This window comes from Nicotiana tabacum, chromosome 22 (assembly GCF_000715075.1).
Source record: "Nicotiana tabacum cultivar K326 chromosome 22, ASM71507v2, whole genome shotgun sequence".
Lineage (NCBI taxonomy): Eukaryota > Viridiplantae > Streptophyta > Magnoliopsida > Solanales > Solanaceae > Nicotiana > Nicotiana tabacum.
The window spans coordinates 225,256,251-225,280,177 of NC_134101.1; the positions used below are offsets into that span (position 1 = coordinate 225,256,251).

General features: G+C 36.9%; 2 protein-coding genes across 7 annotated transcripts; both read left to right on the top strand.

The window, feature by feature from the left end:
- The first annotated feature begins 541 nt into the window (after positions 1-541).
- On the top strand, positions 542-18,974 carry LOC107774382 (uncharacterized). 6 transcript variants are annotated; one of them, XM_075243806.1, is made up of 12 exons: positions 542-681; positions 4,528-4,742; positions 4,825-5,001; positions 5,094-5,303; positions 5,410-5,637; positions 5,788-6,600; positions 11,539-15,340; positions 16,025-16,117; positions 16,196-16,294; positions 16,378-16,764; positions 18,602-18,651; positions 18,741-18,974. In XM_075243806.1, the coding sequence occupies exon 7, from the start codon at positions 12,234-12,236 to the stop codon at positions 13,206-13,208; it is 975 nt and encodes a 324-aa protein (XP_075099907.1). In that variant the 5' UTR covers positions 542-681; positions 4,528-4,742; positions 4,825-5,001; positions 5,094-5,303; positions 5,410-5,637; positions 5,788-6,600; positions 11,539-12,233; the 3' UTR covers positions 13,209-15,340; positions 16,025-16,117; positions 16,196-16,294; positions 16,378-16,764; positions 18,602-18,651; positions 18,741-18,974. The 6 variants fall into 5 exon arrangements, with proteins under 6 accessions (XP_075099907.1, XP_075099908.1, XP_075099906.1 ...); XM_075243807.1 differs by having other exon boundaries at positions 5,861-6,600; XM_075243805.1 differs by lacking the exon at positions 5,788-6,600.
- Positions 18,975-20,302: 1,328 nt separating this feature from the next.
- LOC107774383 (premnaspirodiene oxygenase-like) lies at positions 20,303-23,636 on the top strand. The gene is made up of 2 exons (XM_016593892.2): positions 20,303-21,396; positions 22,849-23,636. Exons 1-2 carry the CDS (start codon positions 20,509-20,511, stop codon positions 23,467-23,469), a joined length of 1,509 nt encoding a protein of 502 aa, XP_016449378.1. The 5' UTR covers positions 20,303-20,508; the 3' UTR covers positions 23,470-23,636.
- Positions 23,637-23,927: the final 291 nt, after the last annotated feature.

Genomic DNA, 23,927 nt, shown 5'->3' on the forward strand with positions numbered 1-23,927 from the left:
CAAGGCATGCGACTAAGGCTGACCAAGTTTGGCTAGTTCAAGCCCGTACCATGGCATTAAATGGCTGTACCAACCATATATCTTTGTAATAAGTACATTTATACTATATTGGGATTTCCCCTCATATATAAAGGAGGTCCTTATCATTTTGTAGATCATCTGATACACAATATTGAATATACATGAACATTCTCTCTGCTTTTTAACTTAACAAATTCTCTTGATTCCACTACTTAAAATACAAGAAAAAGGCTTATTTAAGACCAACCTTTAGGGACGAGTTAGTAATCTCGTCGCTAATAATATATGTATTAGGACGAGATTATATTGCGGTCCTTAATTCTTTATTTTATTGCGAAGATAATAAATCTGGTCTCTAAAAAAATAGTAATTGGTCCCAAATTATAATTGAGAGGCCTTGAGTGTGAGATAGTGCCGCCAAATCTAATACCGAAATATTAAAAAACTATTATTTTCTAAAAATTAGGCGCCAAAACTAAAAAGTAAAAGGTTCTAAAAAATATTAAACCTCTGTATTCTCAAAACATAGTACCGCATAAAATCCTTTTCCCTAATCTCTGTCTAGTTAGCATTAGAGCCGGTCTCGCTCGTCTGGTCGTGTGCAAAATCGATCAACTAATCATTTGCCGTAGTTTCTATCTCCTTATTTGAGAATCCAAGGTATGCCTCCTCTTTCAAGTTTCTCTTTTTCTTCTCTATGCATTCTGATTTCACTGATTGCAGATCTTCTTCTTTTTCTTCTTCTCTAACATTAAAAATTTGGTATTTTTCGTTTATATAATCAGTGAAAAGATTATTGGGTTGGGATTCCTGATTTGATAATTTAATTTTCTGAAGTGTATTCAAGTTTGTAGTGCATTATCTGAAGAATATTATTTCATTCAAAGTGCATACCAGTTTTGAAAGTTAATTATTCAATAAATGGCATATTAGTTTTATGTATTCAGTGAGGGATTAATCCTGAGGATATTTGGATTGCTATAATTTTTACTGTTGTTTGCTCAAGTTTGTTGTTTGGGATTTCTTCTATAAACTGATTGTTGGGTTGTTCCTGAAAGTTTATACTACTGACATTGTGAATATTTTTGTGCAGTTTACTTTTCTTAAATTTCGTTGAGCATGCTGATTTATTTTCTGTTGTGTACATGTGCTATATGCCTTTTATATGTTGAATTTTCAAGATTTATTGCTATTACTCATATTCTAAAATTGTTTTTCTATTGCCTTATTTAATTTGTTGGGAATTAGGTCTCAAAGGCTTGATATGTTGGTTTCAGCTACATAATTGAAACTTGTAAGATGTTAAAAAAATAAATATGAGTGTCTGTTATTCTATCATCTAGCAAAATAAAAAATTCTTTGAGCTTTATGTGTTTTTATTTGTTTCGTTTTACTTCTGATCTTCTTTAAATTTGTGTATAGTTTATATTGTTTCTTAATGGGTCTGCATATTTTTTTCTATTATGTTAAATTGTGGACCAAACTAGCTGAATATTGGAATAGGAGGGGTTCAAATGGAGTGGAATTGATATTCTGGATTGGTAAAGCTAATTAAACTAGTTTGAGATTAAGACGCATTAATTGCAATTTGTATTTAAGATTTATGTTTCAGTTATGATAATTCAATAATATTTGTATTTTCTTTGATCTTTTTCTTTGACTCATGACCTTCTTTTTCATTTAATATTTATGTTTCAGTTATCCATGCTTCCTTTCCTCTGTTTTTTTAATTTAATTGGTGGAGAATTGTATGTTTTTTTTCCCTGTGATTTTTTCAGTGACTTTAGTAGTTTCATTATCAATGCGCGCATTTTCCGTGGCAAACAAAAGTGAGTTGGCCCTGTTAGTAGTAAAGCTGAAAAATTTAGGATTTCTCGCTAGGCATTCATTTATCTAAGTGTCATCTGATTGTATATTGTAATGTATGCACTGAAAATAGAGGAGCCGAGTCAACTAGAAAGTGTGACCTTAGAGAGTTGAATCGGTTATGTTCATCTGATCATAACAAGTAGTGTGCATCATAGTATTTTTCTTATCTTTTATCTTTATTTAATTTACTTTTATTTACTCTCCAAGATTATGACACCTAGTAAGCAATGGATGCAACTTGTTGATAATTGGCTCGATGAAACCTACTTAATCGGAGTGCAAAAGTTTTTGGATTATGCTTTTCAGAAGACATGAGAAGAATATGAAATACGATGCCCATGTGTCAAATGTTGTAATACAATTTTAGGAAATCGTAAGACAGTTGAGATACATTTGAAAGTATATGGAATAATTCAAAATTATACTTTTTGGTATCATCACGGGGAAAAGTTAGGTGAGCCACTGTCAGAATCAGAAGATGAAGACGGTGATGAACTAGAAGAATGTGAAAATGAAAATGAAGTACAAGAATTGTTGGGAGATCTATATCCTAATATTTATGGATGAACCATGCACACTGATTTTGATGAATTAATTGAAGAGGAACCAAATATTGAAGCAAAACGATATTACATGCTATTGAAGGATTTGGAGCAGCCACTGTACCAAAATTCAAAAGCTTCAAAGCTTTCTTCTTTGATTAAATTACTTCACATCAAAAGTATGGGTCTTTGGAGTAATAAGTCATTTACAATGTTATTGAAAATGTTAAAAGAAGAGTTGTCACCTGATGGTGCCGATTTGCCAAAATCGTATTATGAGGCAAAGAAGATAATTCAAGACCTTGGCCTTTCTTACAATAAGATTGATGCTTGTACTAATGATTGCATGGTATACTAGAAGGAGGATAGTTTACTTGATTCTTGCAAAGTTTGTGGTGCGTCAAGATGGATAATAGATAGACATAACAGGGAAACAAGGAATAAAAAAGGTAAGAAGATAGCATCAAAGACTTTACGCTATTTTCCATTAAAGCCTAGGATTCAGAGGTTGTTTATGTCTACAAAGACATCAACTTTAATGACATGGCATAAAGATAAAAGAGTTAATGATGGAATCATGAGGCACCCAACTGATTCAATGGCGTGGAAGTCATTTGATGAACTTCATCCTTTATTTGCGACAGATCCTCGTAATGTCCGACTTGGACTTGCTAGTGATGGATTTCAGCCATTTCGGTATTCAAAAACCTCATATAGCATTTGGCCTGTGGTTCTTATTCCTTATAATTTACCACCTTGGTTATGTATGAAATAAGAAAACTTTATTTTGCCAATGCTTATTCTTGGTCCAAATAGTCCATGAGATGCAATTGATATATATCTTCAACCTTTAATAGAAGAATTGAAGGAGTTGTGGGAAGTTGGCATTGAGACCTTTGATGCATCATCTAAACAGAATTTTAAGTTGCATGCTTCTTTGTTATTGCCCATCAATGGCTTTTCAGCCTAAGGAAATTTATCTAGATGGAGTACAAATGGAAAATTGGCATGCCCATGTTGCAATAAATACACCTCCTCAATTCGATTGGCTAATAGCAAGAAGCAATGCTTTATGGGTCATCGACGCTACCTTCCTCTTAGCCACAAATGGAGGAATGACAAGGATTCATTTGATGGTACAAAAGAGAAAAGGCTCCCACCAAAATATAAAGTCTGGTATTAAGATACTTAATCAAGTACAAGATCTTCAAGGGATACATTTAACAAAGGATCCAAAGAAAAAGAAGAAGATATCACATAAAAATCGAAAGGATAACTGGAACAAGAAAAGTATTTTTTTGAACTTCCATATTGGAAGTTTCTTTTGTTGCGACATAATTTGGATGCTATGCATATTGAAAAGAATATATGTGATAATATTATGGGAAAAATCATGAATGTCAAAGGAAAGACCAATGATACAATTAAAACTAGATTAGACTTGCAAGACATGAATATTAGGCCGAAATTGCACCTTATCCAAAGTGGGGAGAAAGTTGAAGTTCCAAATGCATGTTACACATTTCCTCCCCGAAAGTAAGCACAAATTATGCCAATTCCTAAAGAATTTAAAGGTTCCTGAATGGTTTTCATCTAATATTTCTCAATGTTTGAACCTGAAAGATCACAAGATATCTGGGTTGAAAAGTCATGATTGACATGTTCTTCTGCAATATATACTCCCCCTTGCACTTCGTGGTCTTTTATCCAAAGAAGTGTGTGAACCGTCTATTGAGTTATCTTTATTCTTTAATGTGCTTGGATAAAAGGAGTTAAGGATTGATGACTTGAAACAAATTGAAGCGCAAATTCCCATAACACTTTGCAAGTTAGAAAAACCTCCTTCATTTTTCGATGTCATGGTGCACTTGCCTATTTATTTAGCCAGTGAAGCTAAGATTGCTCGACCTATTCAGTATCGGTGGATATATCTTGTTGGACGATGGTTATATTTTTTGAAATCTCTGATTGGTAATAGGGTATGTCCAAAAGGCTCTATTAGTATATTCATTGTTACATATACTGATGATATGATTTCTTTTATTACTATATTGTCATACGTTGTCTTACTATTTTTGCTTTTGGCTATTTGCAGGTTCAATATGAAACCATCAAAGACTGAAAATAATGTGGAATCAAATATGAAGAGTACAACCAGATATGCGTTCGTCCCGCCGGGTGCTATAAGAAAGGGACAAGGACGAGGATGAGGGCTTAGATCTTTGGTTGAGAAAGAGAATATGCCACTTAAGAGTTTATTTACTCAATCTAGTGATCTTGTTAAGCACTACATCCAAACAATTGAAACAAGTAAGATATTTTAAATCTACTATTTTTGATGTGTACAACTGAATTTTAATATTTAAATATTAGTAATATGATTTCGTTTCAGGTGCTATTGGGAAGGGACAAGGACAAAGGTTTAAAAGCTCAACCATGTCTGCTAGTCAAGGGTCGGTAATGATACATAAAGACTCTATCGTTCTTGAGAAAGAATATATGCTAATTGATATTCCATTGCCTCCATTTACTAATCAAATTAAGCAATACACCCAAAAAGTTGAAGCAAGTAAGTTTTTCCAAATCTGTGGTATTTTTAACTGCATATATTACTGAAATTAAATGCCAAAGTAAAATGGTTTTTTGTTCCATGTTCTATAGGGAAGGGATGGGAGAAAACTCCTAGATCTTCGTGCTCATCTTTAGGTATTTCTAAAAGCACAAGATCGAATTTTACCATATCTTCCAACCAAGAAATTCGAACAATGGATAAAAACTCCTTGGTTCTTGAGAAAGAGCATATGCAAGCCAATATTTCATTGCCTCCATCTATTGATCAAGTTATGCAACACTCCCAAGCAACTGAAACAGGTATGATATTTTGAATCCATATGTTATTAATTTGTAGAACTGAATTTTATTGCTATAGTTTTTACCAAATTATGCATCCGTAAGTTCTTCATCTAATCCTGGAAAGGTAAAAAGAGTTCGAGGGAGGAACAAGTGCAAAGAAGTTGCATCACTTGAAGTTGGACAAAAGCTGAAAGTAACCTTCTACAATAATCAAACAGTTGGAACAACTAGCAAACTGTTTTCGAGGCACATGGGAAGAATAGTTCGTGACCGTAATATGTGTCCGTTGGGAGTATTATCGTGCAATGATATTAAGGAGGAAAATCTGAATCACATGTGGGCAGCTATTGAGGTAAGCAAGATATTTATACACTGAAGATATATATTGAAAGTGTTGGTTTATGTTTAGTCAATAATGGCATGACAATTAGGATTATTTTGATCCGAACCACGTTAAATCTTATGTTCTTTCTTTTACGTTTTCGCTAATTATTGGTATCAGAGCAACATGATTCTTTAACGATCAAGGAGGAATAACAAGCAAAGATGATTTCCATGATGTTTGAAATTGATAGATTTAGTGGACGCAACAACTTCAATATCTGGAAGTTCTAGATGATGGTGTTACTACGGATGGAAGGTTCAATCCATGCTATTGACGGAAAGTATCCTAAGGATATATCAACTTCTGACAAGGAGAAGATTGAAGGGGATGCATTGAGTGCAATCCAACTATCCCTTGCACCTAACGTGCTTTAAAGTGAGTATGAGTACCGAAGAGACAGCCAAACAGTTATGGGAAAAGCTAGAAGGGCTATACCAAGACCGATCAATGACAACAAGGATGTTTTTACAATGGCGTCTTCACACATTTAAGATGGGGTCAGGTACTTCGTTACAAGATTATTTAGATGCGTTCAATAAACTTGTCATGGACTTACAGATTGCAGAAATTAAAAAGGAGGAGGAGACGCTTGCATGTGCTTTGCTATTTTCATTGACTGTAGGATATCGTGATATTGAGAATTCAATGATGTATAGAAAGGAGCCTATGAAGCTTGAGCAAGTGCGGTAGGCACTTAACTCTAGTGATGTGCGGAGGCACATTGAAGCAGATAGAGATGACTAGGCAAGTGGGCTCTTTGTGAGAGGCCAGACTAGCCAACAGGGAAAGAGCAAATCAAATCACAGATCAAAGTCTCGTGTGAACAAGAAGAATACACAGTGTTGGGGTTGTGGCAAGAAGGAGCACTTTGAACGAGATTTCCCAATGTTAAAGTCTAAGGAAAAGGCGAGTGCATCTACAGTTGAACAGGTACATGATTTTGATAATGATTATGTACTAACAACATCGTGTAATAATAATAGTAGTTATGAAAACAAATGGGTGGTAGACTCTGCTTGTACTCTGCATATGACGTTCCGAAAAGATTGGTTTAGCAGCTATGAGAAAAGTGGAGGAACCGTAGTAATGGGCAGTAATGCAACTTGTGCAATAGTTGGCATTGGCTCAGTTCAGGTTCGCTGCCATGATGGAGTCGTGAGGACTAATACACAAGTCCGTTATGTTCCTGATTGTAAGAAGAATTTGATCTCCTTGAGTACTCTGGATAACAAGGCTATAGGTACATGAGCGAAGCAGGAACTATAAAGGTGACTAAAGGTTTTTTAGTCATGCTGAAAGGCTGGAGAACGGCCTTTACACATTGGCCAGAAGCACCATTGTTGGCTTTGCAAATGCATCTATAGTGCAGTTATCTAATGATGACAAGGCAAGATTACGGCACATTAGACTAGGTCATATAAGCGCACGTAGACTAGAGATGTTGAGTAATCATAACCTTTTGGAAGGTGAGAAGTAAGCACACTTGACTTCTGTGAGAACTACATTCTAGGGAAGCAGAAGAAGTCAGCTTCAGCACTAGCAAACACAAGACAAGAGGAGTGCTAGACTACATCCATTCAGATTTAGGGGGTCCCACTAAACTTCCATGGAAGGGCAGAAAGAGGTATCTTCTCACTTTTATTGATGATTTCTCATGAAAGGTTTGGGTGCATTTTTTGAAGGCAAAAAGTGATGTTTTTGAAGCATTTAAAGAGTGGAATATTTTGGTTGAAAATCAAATGGAGCGGAAAATCAAGTATCTTCGCACAGACAATGGCTTGGAGTTTTGCAATGAAGATTTTAGTGAATTCTGCAAGGTTCATGGGATCTCAAGACATAGGACTGTCAGTCATACCCCACAGTAGAATGGAGTTTTCGAGAGAATGAACAGAACTCTTCTTGAAAAGGCTCGTTGTATGCTCCTACAAGCCAAAATGTCCAAAGTATTTTGGGTTGAAGCAGTTCACACTGCTGCTCATATTGTCAATTGATTGCCAGCATTGGCAATTGACTTTAAGACTCCGAATGAGGTATGGTCAGGTGAATCCTCTAACTATTCATACTTACGAGTATTTGGGTGTCCAACTTATTATCACGTTAATGAACGAAAGCTTGAACCAAGGGCTAAGAAGGCCATATTCGTAGGGTATGTGGATGGAGTAAAAGGGTAAAAATTTTGGTGTTTGTCTTTACTCAAATTTATAGTTAGTAGAGATGTCACCTTCAATGAATCCTCTATATTTTATCCCCATAAAATTTCCGTGGAGTTTTCAGGAAATAAGAACGACGAGCAGGTGGAGCTTCCGGTGGAGCTTGCCAAGGAAAATGATCAAGAGACTCAGGTTAAAGATGAGTCAGAAGATGTAGACCTTGAAGAACTTGCTGTCAATGAACCATACACAATTGCCAAGGGGAGGGAGAAGAGGTAGACACGAGAACCGGAAAGCCTTATAGATCAAGCAAACTTGATTGCATATGAGTTCGTAGCTGCACAAGAAGAGATTAAGGATCTTGAGCCCTCCTCGTATATTGAAGAAACTTCTTGCAAGGATGCTATACAATGGTGGTTAGCCATGACTGAAGAGATGGAGTCTCTTCATAAGAATCAGACATGGGTCTTAGTGAAAAGACAAAAGGGGAAGAGGACAGTTAGATGCAAGTGGGTCTACCGAAAGAAAGAGGGAATTCCTGAAGTAGAAGATGTTAGGTTCAAGGCGATATTGGTTGCAAAAGGTTTCAGTCAGAAGGAGGGAATTGACTACAATGAAATTTTCTCTCCAGTTGTGAAGCATAGCTCAATTCGAGTGCTACTAGTATTAGTTGCCCAATTTGACTTGGAGCTTCAATAGCTTGATGTCAAAACTACTTTCTTACACGGTGATCTAGAAGAGACAATCGATATGGATCAGCTTGAAGGTTTCCTAGCTGAGGGAAAAGAAGACCATGTATGCCAACTAAAGAAGTCTTTGTATGGTTTGAAGCAATCCTCTAGATAGTGGTACAAGAGGTTTCATGCATTCATGACTACACATGAATTCTGAAGGAGTGCATTTGATAGTTGTGTGTATCACAAGAAGATATCTGGTAACTCAATGATTTATTTTCTGTTGTATGTTGATGATATGCTTATTGTTGCTAACAACATTACAGAGATAAATGCTTTGAAGAAACCGTTGACTAAGGAATTTGACATGAAGGATTTAGGAGCTACAAAGAAAATCCTTGGTATGGAGATTTCAAGAGAAGACAGTGTTGTACATCTTTCTCAGAAGAGGTATATTGAAAGTACCAATATGCATAAGTGCAAGCCTGTAAGTATACCATTAGCTCCTCATTTTAAATTTTCAAAGTTACAAATGCCTTAGTTAGAGGATGAGGTGGAGCATATGTCAAAGATTCCTTATGCCAGTGCAGTCAGTAGCATTATGTATGTTATGGTATGCACATGTCCAAATATTTCTCAATCTCTAAGTATGGTAAGTAGATACATGTCCAGCCCAGGAAAGAGGCATTGGGAAGTTGTCAAGTGGATATTGACATATCTCAAAGGAGCTTCTGGTGTTGGTCTGACCTTTCAAAAAAGTGGAGGTATTTCAATTCTCTGTTATGTAGATTCTGACTATGTAGGAGATCTTGACAGAAGAAGTTCCACAACTGGATACATCTTTACCCTCGTTGGCAGTGTCGTTAGTTGGAAGTCGACTCTGCAGTCGATTGTCGCTTTATCTACGACAGAAGCAGAATACATTGCAGCAGCGCAGGCGATGAAGGAAGCTATCTGGTTGAAAGGTTTAGTAGCGGAATTGAGTTTGGTTAAGTTGGAATCAACTTTTAGATGTGATAGTGAGAGTTCTATTCATCTAATGAAAAATCAGAGATTTCATGAGTGCACTAAACACATTGATGTCAGGTTTCATTTTATTCGAGATGTTGTTGAAGAGGGAACTATCAAGCTCGTGAAGGTTATCACAGACGATAATGCTGCAGACATGTTGACCAAGATAGTCCCGCTCGCTAAGTTTGCACACTACAAGGACTTGGCGGGGGTGTACATCAACTGATGCAACTCCGAAGAGAATAGTAGTTAGGTGGAGGTGATATTTTCAACAATGGTTTGATTCTTCTTGTTTCTTACAGCGGGGTTGCCTAGTAAGCTTAGAAGTTTTGGCCAAAGTTATTCACACGCACGCTCGAAACGCAAACCAAGGTGGAGATTGGAAGTGTTGGTTTATGTTTAGTCAACAATGGCATGCTAATTGGAAGAGTTGGTGGAAAGAGTTGGTGTGGATGCTAGGAGGAAGTTTCCTCATTTGATGTCATGGGAGGTAGTTTGATGTCAGCAATGACATCAAGAGGAGGTCTTTACCTCGATAAATAGATGCACTCCTTCATTTGTAGAAACCATCCCAAAAATAATACAATACATTGTAGTGAGTAGAGAGTTAAGAGAGAAATTCTCTTAAGTATAATTGGGAATTCTCCCCTTCCTTTGTTAATAATAAAAAGTCAAATATTCTCTGGTGGACGTAGGATTATTTTGATCTGAACCACGTTAAATCTTGTGTTCTTTCTTTTACATTTCCGCTAACACATATCATTTAGTTGAATACATGTGTTTCTGTTTGTGCCTCTATGTAGAAACACATTGTTGTTTTACCCTTATTTAGAAATAGATTCAGTCACAGCATTCTCTGTGTAAGAAGTGCATACATGGTCTCTGTCCAGAAGTACGAAATGGGCAGCTTCCCTTGCTTGATGTCTTTCCATTTTTGTTCCAGCATATCCTCCAATTGTATTATTAAGTAGCTCAATGTATCTCTATAGACATATGGCAATAGAGCTGGCCTCGTAGAATCAAACGAATATGAAGATATTGACATGATATTTCTGTTGCGTGTGGTGCTTGTCCTCCAAATTTCGGAGGTGATCTTTGCTTGTACCCTTGATATCTCAACATATACACCAAGTTTCCATGACCAGCAATGCAAATGTGATTGGTATTTCTTCCTTTGAAAGTCCATTGTGCCCGTATTTTGAATCCAAAACAATATTCCTAGCTTGACACAAATGCTCATAGCTTGGCTCCATGAACAATATTCCATGAATATAATTTTTGGAGAATGTTAACTGATTCAATTGTTAATTGTTGTAGAGTTTGAAATAACAGCTGAAACTATATTATATGTTAATTGCTGTATAACTGCTGGAGAGTTGCTACTAACACAGGATTATGAGTAGTTACTAAAACTAAACTAATTCATTAACTCAACCCATGTTTTGATTATTGTAGGATAAACTTAAGAGTGTTGACATGAATGATCATCGTGATCGTATCTTCGCATGGATGAAAGAGTTATGGAACAACTCTCGTCCCCTCTCGAGAGTTATGAATCTCTTCTTCATTATTAATTGAATAGATAAGAAAGAGAGCGCTCCCTCGTCCCCTCTCGTCTACCTCTGCTTTGCCATCAAACCTGGTCGGATTCGCCGAAAAAAAAAAGGGAAACACTGACGACCACCATTTAAATCGGTTGGTTCCAGCTTGAAACCTTCAGATTTGCCCAAATCTGACTAAAAAGGGAGATGAGGGGTCTGATTTGGTTTTTGCTTTTTTTATTATATTGTGTTTCAGATTTGCTTTTTTTACTAATTACATTAGCAAGAAGTTGGGCTTCTAGTTTTCTCATAGCTCGAAAAGCTGTTCAGCAGCAATTTTCTCCACAAAAACAAGAAAGAAAGAAAGAAAAGTAAGAGAATAAGAAGAATCTAAAAGCGATAGGGATTGGGAGAAAATCGACTATCTTTTCTTGGTGGTAGCGGTGATACCTCCTTCTGGTTTTTGGGTCATGGTGTTTTCTGTATTTTTAGGAATTCTCGGAGTATTGGAGACAAGTTGGGCGCACGAGCACTGGCAAAGGAGAGCAACCTGGGCGAGTGTCAGCAAAGGGCGGTAGAAAGTAGTGCGTGAGCGTATAACTACATCGAGTACAGCAAATCAGCCACAGGTTTTGTTATCGGGAGTTGGTACCTCCTGTTTTACTGTTTCCCTTTTGGTGTTAGCTAAATTACTGTTACTTTACTTCGCAATAGTTAAACCTTTCAACTAGGATACTAGTTACCACTTGTTTCCTTCTAGTTTGATTTATGTCTGTTGTGCACTAGCGAGTCTTCTCTAGATTGTCGTAGATGTAGTGGTTGCAGTCTGGGATGATAGAATAAGGGCATGTCCTCGGGTGGGGCAGAGTGTGGGGCTGGGGTCAGGGGGTGGGTCGGGTAGCAGGGGAGGTAGAGGGGGCAAGGGAGCCTATAGGTTGAGAATCGGGTCATGGAACATAGGTTCACTAACGAGTAAATCCATAGAGTTGGCGAAAATCCTGCAGAAGAGGAAGATTAATATAGCGTGTGTCCAGGAGACTAGGTGGGTCGGATCGAGGGCGAAAAACGTGGATGGGTATAAGTTGTGGTACTCTGGTGTCCTGAGGGGTAAGAATGGAGTGGGTATCCTGGTAGATAGCCACCTTAGAGAGTCTGTGGTAGAGGTCAGGCGGGTGAATGATAGACTAATGACTATTAAGTTGGTGGTGGGTGAGGGTACTTTAAATGTCGTTAGCATGTACGCACCGCAAGCAGGCTTGGATGAGGATATTAAGAGGCGCTTTTGGGAGGGGTTGGATGAGATTGTTCGTAGTATACCGCCTTCTGAGAGGTTATTCATAGAAGGAGATTTCATTGGTCATATTGGGTCATCTGCAGGTGGGTACACTGAGGTGCATGGCGGCTTCGGTTTCGGGGAGTGGAACGGAGGGGGCATTTCGCTGTTGGACTTTGCCAAGGCTTTCGATCTAGTCATTGCGAACTTGAGTTTTACGAAGCGGGATGAACATTTGGTTACTTACCAAAGTACGGTGGCGAAGACTCAGATTGACTATCTACTCCTCAGGAGATGCGACAGAAGGTTGTGCGACAACTGCAAGGTTATTCCAGGTGAGACTCTCTCAATGCAGCATAGGCTTTTGGTGATGGACATTTGTATTAGGATAAGGAGGAAGAAGAGGTCAGTACAAGGACGCCCCAAGAGTAGGTGGGGTGCCTTAACTAAGGATAAAGCTAAGGGGTTGGAAGGAAGGTTATCGGCAATGGGAGCTTGGAGAAGTAGTGGGGACACAAACACAATGTGGTCGACGATGGCGGACTGTATAAGAAAGGCGGCGAGAGAGGTGTTAGGGATATCTACGGGCCACAATAGTGGCCACAAAGGAGATTGGTGGTGGAATGCAGTTGTCCAAGGTAAAGTGGAAGCAAAGAAGGCAGCTTACCTGCGGTTAGTAGGGAGCACTGACGAGGATGAGAAGAGAGAGAACAGTCAAAGGTATAAGGTAGCTAGGAAGGAGGCGAAGATGGTAGTGACGGAGGCTAAGACGACAGCTTTTGCTCGTCTGTATAAGGAACTAAGGAACAAAGGAACAAAGGTGGGGAGAAGAAGTTATTCCGACTCGCTAAGGCGAGAGAGAGGACAACTCGGGATCTGGACCAAGTGAGGTGCATAAAAGATGATGACGGCAAAGTTTTGATGGGAGATGACCAGATTAAGAGGAGGTGGCTGACCTACTTTCATAAACTTCTAAGTGAAGAAGGGGATCAGGATATTATACTTGGGGAATCGAGGAATGCCGACAATCACCATGAATTAAGTAATTGTAGGGACATTAGATTGATGAAGTCATGGAGGCAATGCATAAGATGAGAAGGGGCAGAGCTACCGGGCCAGACAAAATTTCGGTTGAACTATGGAGGTGTGTGGGTAGAGCAGGCTTGGAATGGCTTACTACATTGTTTGTTGTTATATTCAAGACTAATAGGATGCCTGAATAGTAGAGGTGGAGTACAATGGTCCCGTTGTATAAGAACAAAGGTGATGTCCAGAGTTGTAACAACTATAGGGGCATCAAATTACTAAGTCATACCATGAAAGTTTGGGAGAGAGTGGTAGAAAAGAGAGTGCGAAGGAAGGTGTCCATTTCAGATAACCAGTTCGGGTTCATGCCGGGGAGATCTACCACAGAAGCTATCCACCTTATTAGGAGGATGGTGGAACAGTACAGGGATAGGAAGAAGGATATCTACATGGTGTTTATTGATCTGGAGAAAGCGTATGATAGGGTTCCTAGGGAGGTCTTATGGAGCTTCTTAGAGTATAAAGGGGTCCCGATTAACTATATTAGGGTGATTAAAGACATGTATGATGGAGCTAAGACTCGGGTTAGGACAGTAGGAGGCGACTCTGAACACTTTCCAGTTATTACGGGGTTGCACCAAGGGTCTGTGCTCAGCCCATTCCTATTTGCCCTGGTGATGGATACACTGACTCATCATATTCAAGGGGAGGTGCCATGGTGCATGCTAATGATGACATTATTCTAATTAACGAGACACGAGGCGGCATCAATGAGAGGCTAGAGATTTGGTGACATGCTCTTGAGTCTAAAGGTTTCAAGTTGAGTAGGACGAAGACGGAATACCTCGAGTGCAAATTTAGAGTTGAGCCGACGGAAGTGGGAGTTGAAGTGAGGCTTGACTCTCAAGTCATTCCCAAGAGGAGTAGCTTCAAGTACATTGGATCGGTTATTTAGGGGATCGGGGAGATTGATGAGGATGTCACACACTGTATAGGGGTGGGGTGGATGAAGTGGAGGTTAGCGTCAGGAGTCTTATGTGACAAGAAAGTGCCACCGTTACTAAAAGGTAAGTTTTATAGAGCAGTGGTTAGGACTGCCATGTTATATGAACTGAATGTTGGCCTGTAAAGAACTCACACGTCAAGAAGATGAAAGTAGAAGAGATGAGGATGTTGAGGTGGATGTGTGGGCATACAAGGATGGATAAGATTAGAAATGAAGATATTCGAGAGAAGGTGGGCGTGGCCCCCATGGAGGACAAGATGCGGGAAGTAAGACTCAGATGGTTCGGACACATTCAGAGGAGGAGCACTGATGCACCGGTGAGGAGGTGTGAGCGACTAGCTGTAGTGGGCATGCGGAGAGGTAGAGGGCGACCTAAGAAGTATTGGGGAGAGGTGATCAGACAGGACATGGCGCGACTTAGGATTACTGAGGACATGGCCCTTGACAGGGAATTATGGAGGTCGAGCATTAAGGTTGTAGGTTAGGGAAAAATTGTGAATATTTCTACAGCACAATAGAGTGAGACTAGCTAGTTAGGAGTTAGACAAAGAATGCCATTGGTCGTCTATTGATGCAGGGCTTTACCTGCTAGTTTTACTATACCAGACATCTATTTCGTATTTCGTATTCTGTATTTCATATCTCTTATATTGTTGTTATTTATTATGCATTTTTATGGTACTAATATATCGGCTCCTGTTGCTTTTTTTTTAGCCGAGGGTCTCCTGAAAATAGCCTCTCTACCCTTCGGGGTAGGGGTAACAGTTTGCGTACATATTACCCTCCCCAGACCCCACTTGTGGGATTATACTGGGTCGTTGTTGTTGTTGTTGTTGAAAGAGTTATGGAACAAATGGATAGGAAACTTGCATGCAAAATATGTGAAGGATAAAACAATTCAACAGGTTCTTAAGAATATTCCAAAGGGAGTAGACAAGAAAGAATGAGAGTGGTTATTAAAGGAACATTTTTCTTCAGAAAGTTTTCAGGTATGCCTAGTGATTTAATAATCTATTTCGCTAAAGCATCTGCACCCTGATTCCACTTCATCTGCTAGTCATCTTTTCAATTGAATGCTGCCTAGAGCTATAGACTGATTACTTTTGTGATTTAGTAACTTAAGTCAGTTCCTTCCATGGACTGTTCTCGATTTTGCCATGTGTTTGTTGCATCTTGGTCATATAGCTATTTTGCCAACAATTACATATCCGTGCTAAAACTCAGGTTGGTATGAAAATCAGTGGGAAAGAGTGATTTCATGCTGTAGGTTATAGACGGAGAGAAATATATTCATTGGAAGTTTTCTGACATAGCTCTCAACTCCTTTTGTAGAGACATATCTATTGAAAAATATACTCTAATAACATGTATGCAGCAAGGTTGTTAAATCTGACTTGAGCAGTTGAGTTTCTTGCTAGTACATCTGGAATAGCCTTGATTTATGGACCTTTGTACTGTATCTCTAGTGAACCTTACAGTTCCATCTCTAGTGAACCTTACAGTTTGGCATGACCTATCTCTGTGCTTTTGCCTTCATATTCCTAGAGGCCAAGTATTCTAAGTATATATTGTATGTTGGAACATTAAGTTTATTCTGAAGATTTTTAGAAGCTCAACTTATTATTTAAGTTTATTAAATTTCTTACATTTAATCTTAATGTTCACAAATATAGGCGAGAATCAACAAGAATGCGGCAAATCGAGCTAAGTTGAAGATGCTTCATCATATTGGTAGCAAGCCTATTTGTAAGATCATTTATCAAAAGGTATTATCATAAAATTTCTATTTTCCTAAGAAAAATATTTACGAGCTGTTATTTGACATGTTTGCCTTTGATGTAAAGGGCGGAAAAGATGGCAATCTACCGGATTTTGGCAACAATTTTCTTTGAGACCCGTAAGAAAGATAACAAGCTTGTTGAACTTGAAGCAATTGAAAACATGTATGTTTGGTAAATTGAATATGTAAATTACTTGAAATTATGATGGATTCTGATTTTAAATGTTCTTTTTATATATTTTGTAGGCTCAAATCGAAGAAATTGTTCAAGCAGATCCATCTCTACCTAGCATAGAGATTATAGAAAAATGTTGTGGACCTCAAACTCATAGCGATGTGTTTTTATTTGGGGGTGGAGTGAAGGCGGAAGACTTGAAAGGTGGAACTTCTTCAAAGTCTGAATTACTGTCCGCGCTACGTTCAACTCGAGAAGAAAACAAATCTTTGAATGAGGAAAACAATTCTTTGAATGAGGAAAACAAATCCTTGAATGAGCGCTTGTCTACCTTAGAAGATGAGATGAAAGAAATGAGGAAAATAAGAGAGTATTTCGCTGCTCAACAATCACATGTCCCGCTTACGACGACATCGCCCGTTTCAATTGAATGACCATTGTTTTTGTCTGCTGACCAAGTTAGTAACAATATACCCAACTTTTTAATTTTTATTCATGATTTGCGTATAGCCAATTTCTATATTACATATTTGTTTGACTTCACCCTTCTAAAAGGAGAATGATTTAATTAATGTACAATGGTGCAGTAAGTAGTCATAGCTTCCTATGGATTTCAATCTTTAAGAAAATCAAGAATGTGTGGTAGGAATTTGAGGAGTTGTTAGCTGGAAAATGGCAGAAGAATAAGGTTGTGGCAGGATGAATGGCTAGGACCTGGAAATCTATAGCTTGACCTATGACTACTGGACTAATATGTACCACTAACTATATCATTTTACTTCTTACAGTAAAGTCATTAGGGAGTGCACATATCTGCTCCCATGTACTTGATTTGACAAGAGCTTCATGCAAATATTTGCTTATATCTTGGTACTTTCATGCCATTTTTTGCTTACCCATACACCCAATGAGCTCTAAAACTGAAAGCAGTTACAAGGTAAAAATTGAATAATAACAACATAGCTAAGTACCTCCCATTGGAACATTCAGTAGACGATAAAAGCAGAGGATCTGAAGCATCAGAAATGAACAATCCCCAACTGTAACCAGCAAAAGTTTATTCATTTGAAACCAGAGGCGGATCTAGGATTTGAAGGTTGCGGGTGCCATACTATTTTGTACGTAGACGTATTATTATTTATATTGTCCAAAAAGGGTAAATGTTCAGTTTGATCAACTTTGAGTTTTGATTCAGTTTATACAAACAAATATATCGAACAAAATATTTGTTTTGACAAGTTAGCTCACATCATAAAATTTCCAGCAGTATTACCAATATCATAAAATTTTATCTGCATGAAAAAAATAAAAGACAACTACTTCTTTCATCTACTGGAACTTGAAAATATCTTTCAATTAACAAAATACTACCATAATCAGTTTGGGACAGCAACACTGTAGCTGGGGAGGATTTTGGGTGTGAAACGATTTTGGGGAAATAAGGGAGCTTTGTTATTTTAATGTACTCAAAGGAAAGCACAATAAATAAGTCAAACAAGATTAAATAAATAAAAGGGTAAAAAGAATTAATAAAATAAACAAAGAATAAATGAAAAAGAAAATAAGTGAACATCTGACAACTCACATTAATTGTCCAAAAGTACAAACAAAAGTTACAAAACATATACATAGTGTTGGGCCAGAATCAACCTCCCGCCATCTTGGAGAAATTTTCTAACCTTTACCATTGGCACCCAGTGGCAGTTTTGTTCTCTAGGGTGCCATTTTATTATATGTAAGATATTTCATCTACATATATAGATATATACACAGAATTTCGACCGAGGACTGCGGGTGGCGGTGCACCCCCTCGGCTCTATGTAAACCGCCCCTGTTTGAAATACTCTGTATCTTTACTCTTTCATGTCAGCCATGCTGGTTTAATAATCATTTGAATTATGTGAACAACGGCTCTCTGTGTCAATTAGCTTTGGCCTGGCATAAACGCAGAACATTTAATTGAATGAATGACTTCTCTCACGTTAAAACTTAGATGATCTGCCAACATTCTGTTCTCCCTGTGTTTGTCGGAAGCATTTCATAGCTTTTACTTACACCATAGCCACTTGTAGGTTATAGTTGTCGCTCTCAATCTCAACAATAAAGTCCTCGATCGCCCCTACATCATAGGTTTCTTTTGTCAAGCTAGAAATTAGCCAAGTGATGTTGTTGTCTGATCAAAATAGTTAGTATCTTGAATGGTAAATCTAGAATTGTCATACCGGAATTTATCGAACCAGAGTAAGATTAACCATCCCAAAGCTTTTTTAATTAATTTTTCTTATATTCTTGTAGCCTTGTTGATGTTGCGGGATAACACCTGGTGAATTTAGACTGTTTTTGGGGTAAGCGATTTAACTATTGCTCATTTAAAATTATATATGTTTTTTAACCAATAGTTATTTATTATCATTTCAATATTTTGTACTTACAGGTTTTGAAGACTGAACTAAGTCAAGATTCAAGTTTAGAAGATGCACAAGCTCATTATTATTTTGATAATTGTTATGCAAAACTTGATATCATAGTCTAGATCAGGATGATAGCTAAGTTTTTTTTGTTGAGGTGTTGAGAAAACATAGAAAGTAACGTCATCATGACATTTGAACTTGATATCATCTTTTTATATCTATATTTTTCAATACAATTTGATATTGATTAATGATAAAAATTACTTTTTGTGGCATTGAGCTTTTAGGACTACTCATGGATATTAAGAGACCATGAATACGATCGCTAAATTACAAAATTATTTTAAACAGTGACGTCGTCTCTAAACATAATCTAGGACCAGTTAAAGGTTGGTCGCGAAAATGGTAACGATAGAAATGGCGACCAGGTTTTTTGTCCGTCTCTAAAAGATAATTGAGGACCAGTTACAGTTAGTCGCTAAAATGATTTAACGATGGGAATATATATATTTTTCATCGTCTATTAGGGACAAGAAATGAAATCTCTAAAAGTTATTCACGACCAGGTTTTTTGTCCGTCTCTAAAAAATAATTTTAGACCAAATACAGTTGGTCCCTACAAAGATTACATGACGGGAATATATATTTCTTTCGTCGACTATTAGGGACGAGAAATGTAGTCTTTAAAAGTATTTAACGACCAGATTTTTTGTCCGTCTCTAAAATGATTTAACGACCAAGTACTAAGACCCATCGTTATTGACATTTAGTGTCGGTTGCTATTACGATGGGTTACGACCAGCCTTTTCCCTTCGTAATTTACCCTTTTAGGGCCAGATTTCAACCTTTAGGGACCAGAATTCCCTTCTTTAAGGCAGTTTTTCTTGTAGTGTTATATTTATTGCTTATATTCATCGTGTTCTATTTTATCGTTCTTCATTTATTGCTCATTATTAGTCATAAAGAGCCGCCATTAAATTTATCATAACTGTTAATCATCCATCGACTGCCTTTAGCAAGGCATCCGACTCGACCTCGAGGTCCCGTATATACACAAGCTTGAGGCTCCGATTTCCAGCCATTTGGTTTGATTATTATACTATGTGCAAGCTATTATCTCATTGTTTCTAATCTTTCACTTATCATTTATTGCCTAACAATTAACATAAAAATAGATCACATATTTTTAGAACCACAAAATAAAATCTAATTGTTATTATCATTTTCAAGGTAAACACAAAAAGAATCTCATCCTTTGAAGATTCACTTGGACACATGTAGTTAATCTAAACATACATTGATAACCACTGGAGCAAGCACTAATGGAGCGGAGCCGCTCCCTTCTTACACAGCCACTTCTTCAATAAATAATATATTTTAATTATTTTGTTTTTCTTCTTTATTGAAGTCAAGGTTCTTGTAGCTGCAATTGACAGTCTTCCTATCTATTTTCATTGCTTACTATATTAGAAGTTTACTAGCTTGGATAACAAATATAATTTCATATTCGGGTCCACAATAATTTGTCCATTAAAATTAAATTGCTTACCTAATATTTTCTCATAAAGTCAGCTAAATTATTTTTGAGAAGAAAGCTCAGCTGGGAAATAAACAAAGACCTACTGTTTTGATCAGACTTTAGAAAAACAAAAATTGGTAAAATGTATCTTTCATATTTGTCTTTACCACAAATCCCATTTCTTACCAAAACAAAAACTCTGTAAAAGAGCATATGCTACAACTCCTTGAAAACCCAATTGAACAAAATAAACCTTTCTTTTCACCCCCAAAATGATGTCCTTCGACTTAGTTTCCATTTTCCTTTTTGTATCCTTCCTCTTTTTATTAAAGAAATGGATGAATTCAAAAAACCAAGTCAAAAGATTGCCTCCAGGTCCATGGAAACTACCTATTCGTGGAAGTACGCTTCATATGGTTGGTGGACTTCCACATCGTGTCCTTAGAGATTTAGCTAAAAAATATGGACCACTTATGCACCTTCAACTAGGTGAAGTTTCTGTGGTTGTGGTTACTTCACCTGAGATAGCAAAAGAAGTACTAAAAACTCATGACCTCGCTTTTGCATCTAGGCCAAAACTTTTGGCAGCCGAAATTGTCTTGTATGACTCTTCCGATGTTGCCTTTGCTCCCTATGGTGATTACTGGAGACAAATGCGTAAAATTTGTGTCTTGGAAGTGCTCAGTACCAAAAATGTTCGGTCATTTAGCTCGATTAGACGAGATGAAGTTTTTCGTCTTGTTGAATTTTTTCGATCATCTTCTGGTAAGCCAGTTAATTATACAAAAAGGATCTCTCTATTCATGAGCTTTATAATCTGTCGATCAGCATTTGGAACAGTATTCAAGGAGCAAGATGAATTTATACAAGTAATGAAAAATGTTACAGCCTTACTGGAAGGGTTTGATGTGGCTGACATATTTCCTTCACTAAAGTTTCTTCATGTGGTTACTGGAATGAGGGCTAAAGCTATGAATCTCCACCATAAGGTAGATGCCATTGTTGATAATGTCATAAATGAGCACAAGGAAAACCTTGCAACTGGCAAGTTCAGTGGTCAATTAGGAGGTGAAGATTTAATTGATGTACTACTAAGACTTATGAAAGATGGAGGCTTTCAATTTCCAATCACCAACGACAACATCAAAGCTATTATTTATGTAAGTACTACGTATTGCAAAGGTCTTCTCTAATTAGTCCCTTTATTCCTGTTTATGTGGCCCTAATTTTTTTGTAATTGGCTCACCTCCAGTTTAGTAATCTTTCCGTTCAACTAGTGCATATCTAATATAATGACATCTGTCCAATATTCTATTTGTCTAACCAAACCTTAAACCATGGTTAAAACTAAAAAATCCTCACATTTTATCCTTTCCTTACAATTAGCTGTATATAAAAGGCGAGAATCTCGCCATTTTGGTTACTGAATTATTTGTAACAGTAAACCCTTTTTGATGAATTTTTATTTTTATTTTTATTTTCATGATTCAAATTTTTAATCGTTGAACTTTCTTCTCCCAAAAATCCCTACCTTCCAATGAAATATTATTTTCCTAAGCACCGTAAAAGTTTCTTTTTTGTTCTTACACCTTTTTGTATTTCTTAGAAACCAAATAGTGGACTATATTGTGTTTCTTGTACTTGACAACTGCATTGTTAAAATATTTTGTTGAAGCTAATGTGAAGAAAAAATAAAAGTAAAACATGGATAAATTTCATTCTTTCCAACCTAACAAAATTCTAACAAGATTTTCAGATAGCTGACTTTTTCTTTTCAATTTGAAACTAACCCACCAAGCCAATTTTTAGCTTAACAAGGGTTAAGGGATTGTTTAGTCTAAATGATTCATGACCCTTAGATCTAAAATGAACAGATGTCATTAAACTAGATGCACACTGGTGGAACTGGAGGGTTACTGTACTGGAAGTGTGCCAAATCCAATTTTTTTTGTCGAAAAACTAACCTCTTCTCTTTCTAAGTTTAGAAATAAATTAACTTAAACTTTCTAGTTTATCCTTAATGACAAACTTTTATGGTTAAACAAATATTTTTAACATGTTTAAGATTATTAGTTTTAAAAGTCTTATAACCACACAAATATTATAGTATATTTAAAACCACAAGTTTCGAAAGACTTCATTTTACATAATAAATTGAACGCGAGGAGTATTATTTTAGCATACATTTAAGACCACATGATATTATAGTATATTTAAAACCACAAGTTTCAAATTGCATCAATTCTATTCAATAATTATTTATGGTACTTAGAGAGAGTCGATTCAGTTAGCTTTCAAATATGACTACTAATGATGCTTTCATAAAGCTGGAATTTACACTTTTGGAAAGTACAATGAAAAGATTAAGTCAGCCATCACAACTTAACATTCTAGGATAATGAAAAGAGTAGCAAAATATTATGATACAAGAAATAATATTTCCTTAATTATACATATGAAGAAATACTTTTGGTCTAGGTGTTAGTATTTAGTAGCACAAGTCTAGATAAATAGGCTAATTGAATATTTCAGTAGAAGTTGGTCAAGGAGTTTGTACAAGATAAATAACACACATGAGATAATTTGACAATGTAACTTGCTCATAAATGTAGGACATGTTTGCCGCGGGAACAGAAACAACATCAACCACAATTGATTGGGCCATGGTGGAAATGATTAGGAATGCAAGTGTATTCGCCAAAGCTCAAGCAGAGGTAAGAGAAGTCTTTAGTAGGAAAGAAACTTTTGATGAAAATGATGTCGAAAAGTTGAAATACCTAAAATTAGTCATTAAAGAAACTTTAAGACTCCATCCTCCGCTTCCACTTATGCTTCCAAAAGAATGTAGGGAAGAAACAAATATAAATGGCTATACTATTCCTTTGAAATCGAAAGTAATGGTTAATGTTTGGGCTATAGGAAGAGATCCGAAATATTGGGATGATGCAGAAAGCTTTAAGCCTGAGAGATATGAGCAGAGCTCTGTAGATTTTGTTGGTAATAATTTTGAATATCTTCCCTTTGGAAGTGGCAGGAGAATTTGCCTTGGAATATCATTTGGTATAGTTAATATTTATTTGCCATTAGCTCAATTATTATATTATTTCGATTGGAAACTCCCTACTGGAATCAATCCAAGTGACCTAGACATGACTGAGTCGGATGGAGCAAGTTGTGCTAGAAAGAGTAACCTTTACTTGGTAGCGTCTCCGTATCAGCCTTCTCAAGAGTGATTCAATGGCATCAAACTTGCTAAGCATCACTCTCCTCTCCCCTTTACTTTTACTTTGCATTGTCCATCCTTCCAGTGTACTTCTCATCTTATGATGTTTTAGGCTTTACCTTTTTGTAATATACCGTGTCTTTAATTAATAAGAAATGTATATGATATTTTTCATTAGAGAATATCGAGTAACATTTTCTGTTAATTTTAGTAAGGTGCCGAGGGAACACAATATATGAAAGTACAAGAGGGGAGGGGTGAATTGAGTGCCTATTAAAACTTGGTCGATTATAGTACGGACTTAGTCGACTGATACGGAGACAGCTTACACAGAATTGTTAGTCCTTTCAATTTAAACCAGTGTAAATCACAACAAACAGTAAAGGAACAAAATATAATATGAGAGCAATAAAGTAAATGACACCAGAAATTTTTATACTGGTTCGGAACCAATGAGGTATCCTAATC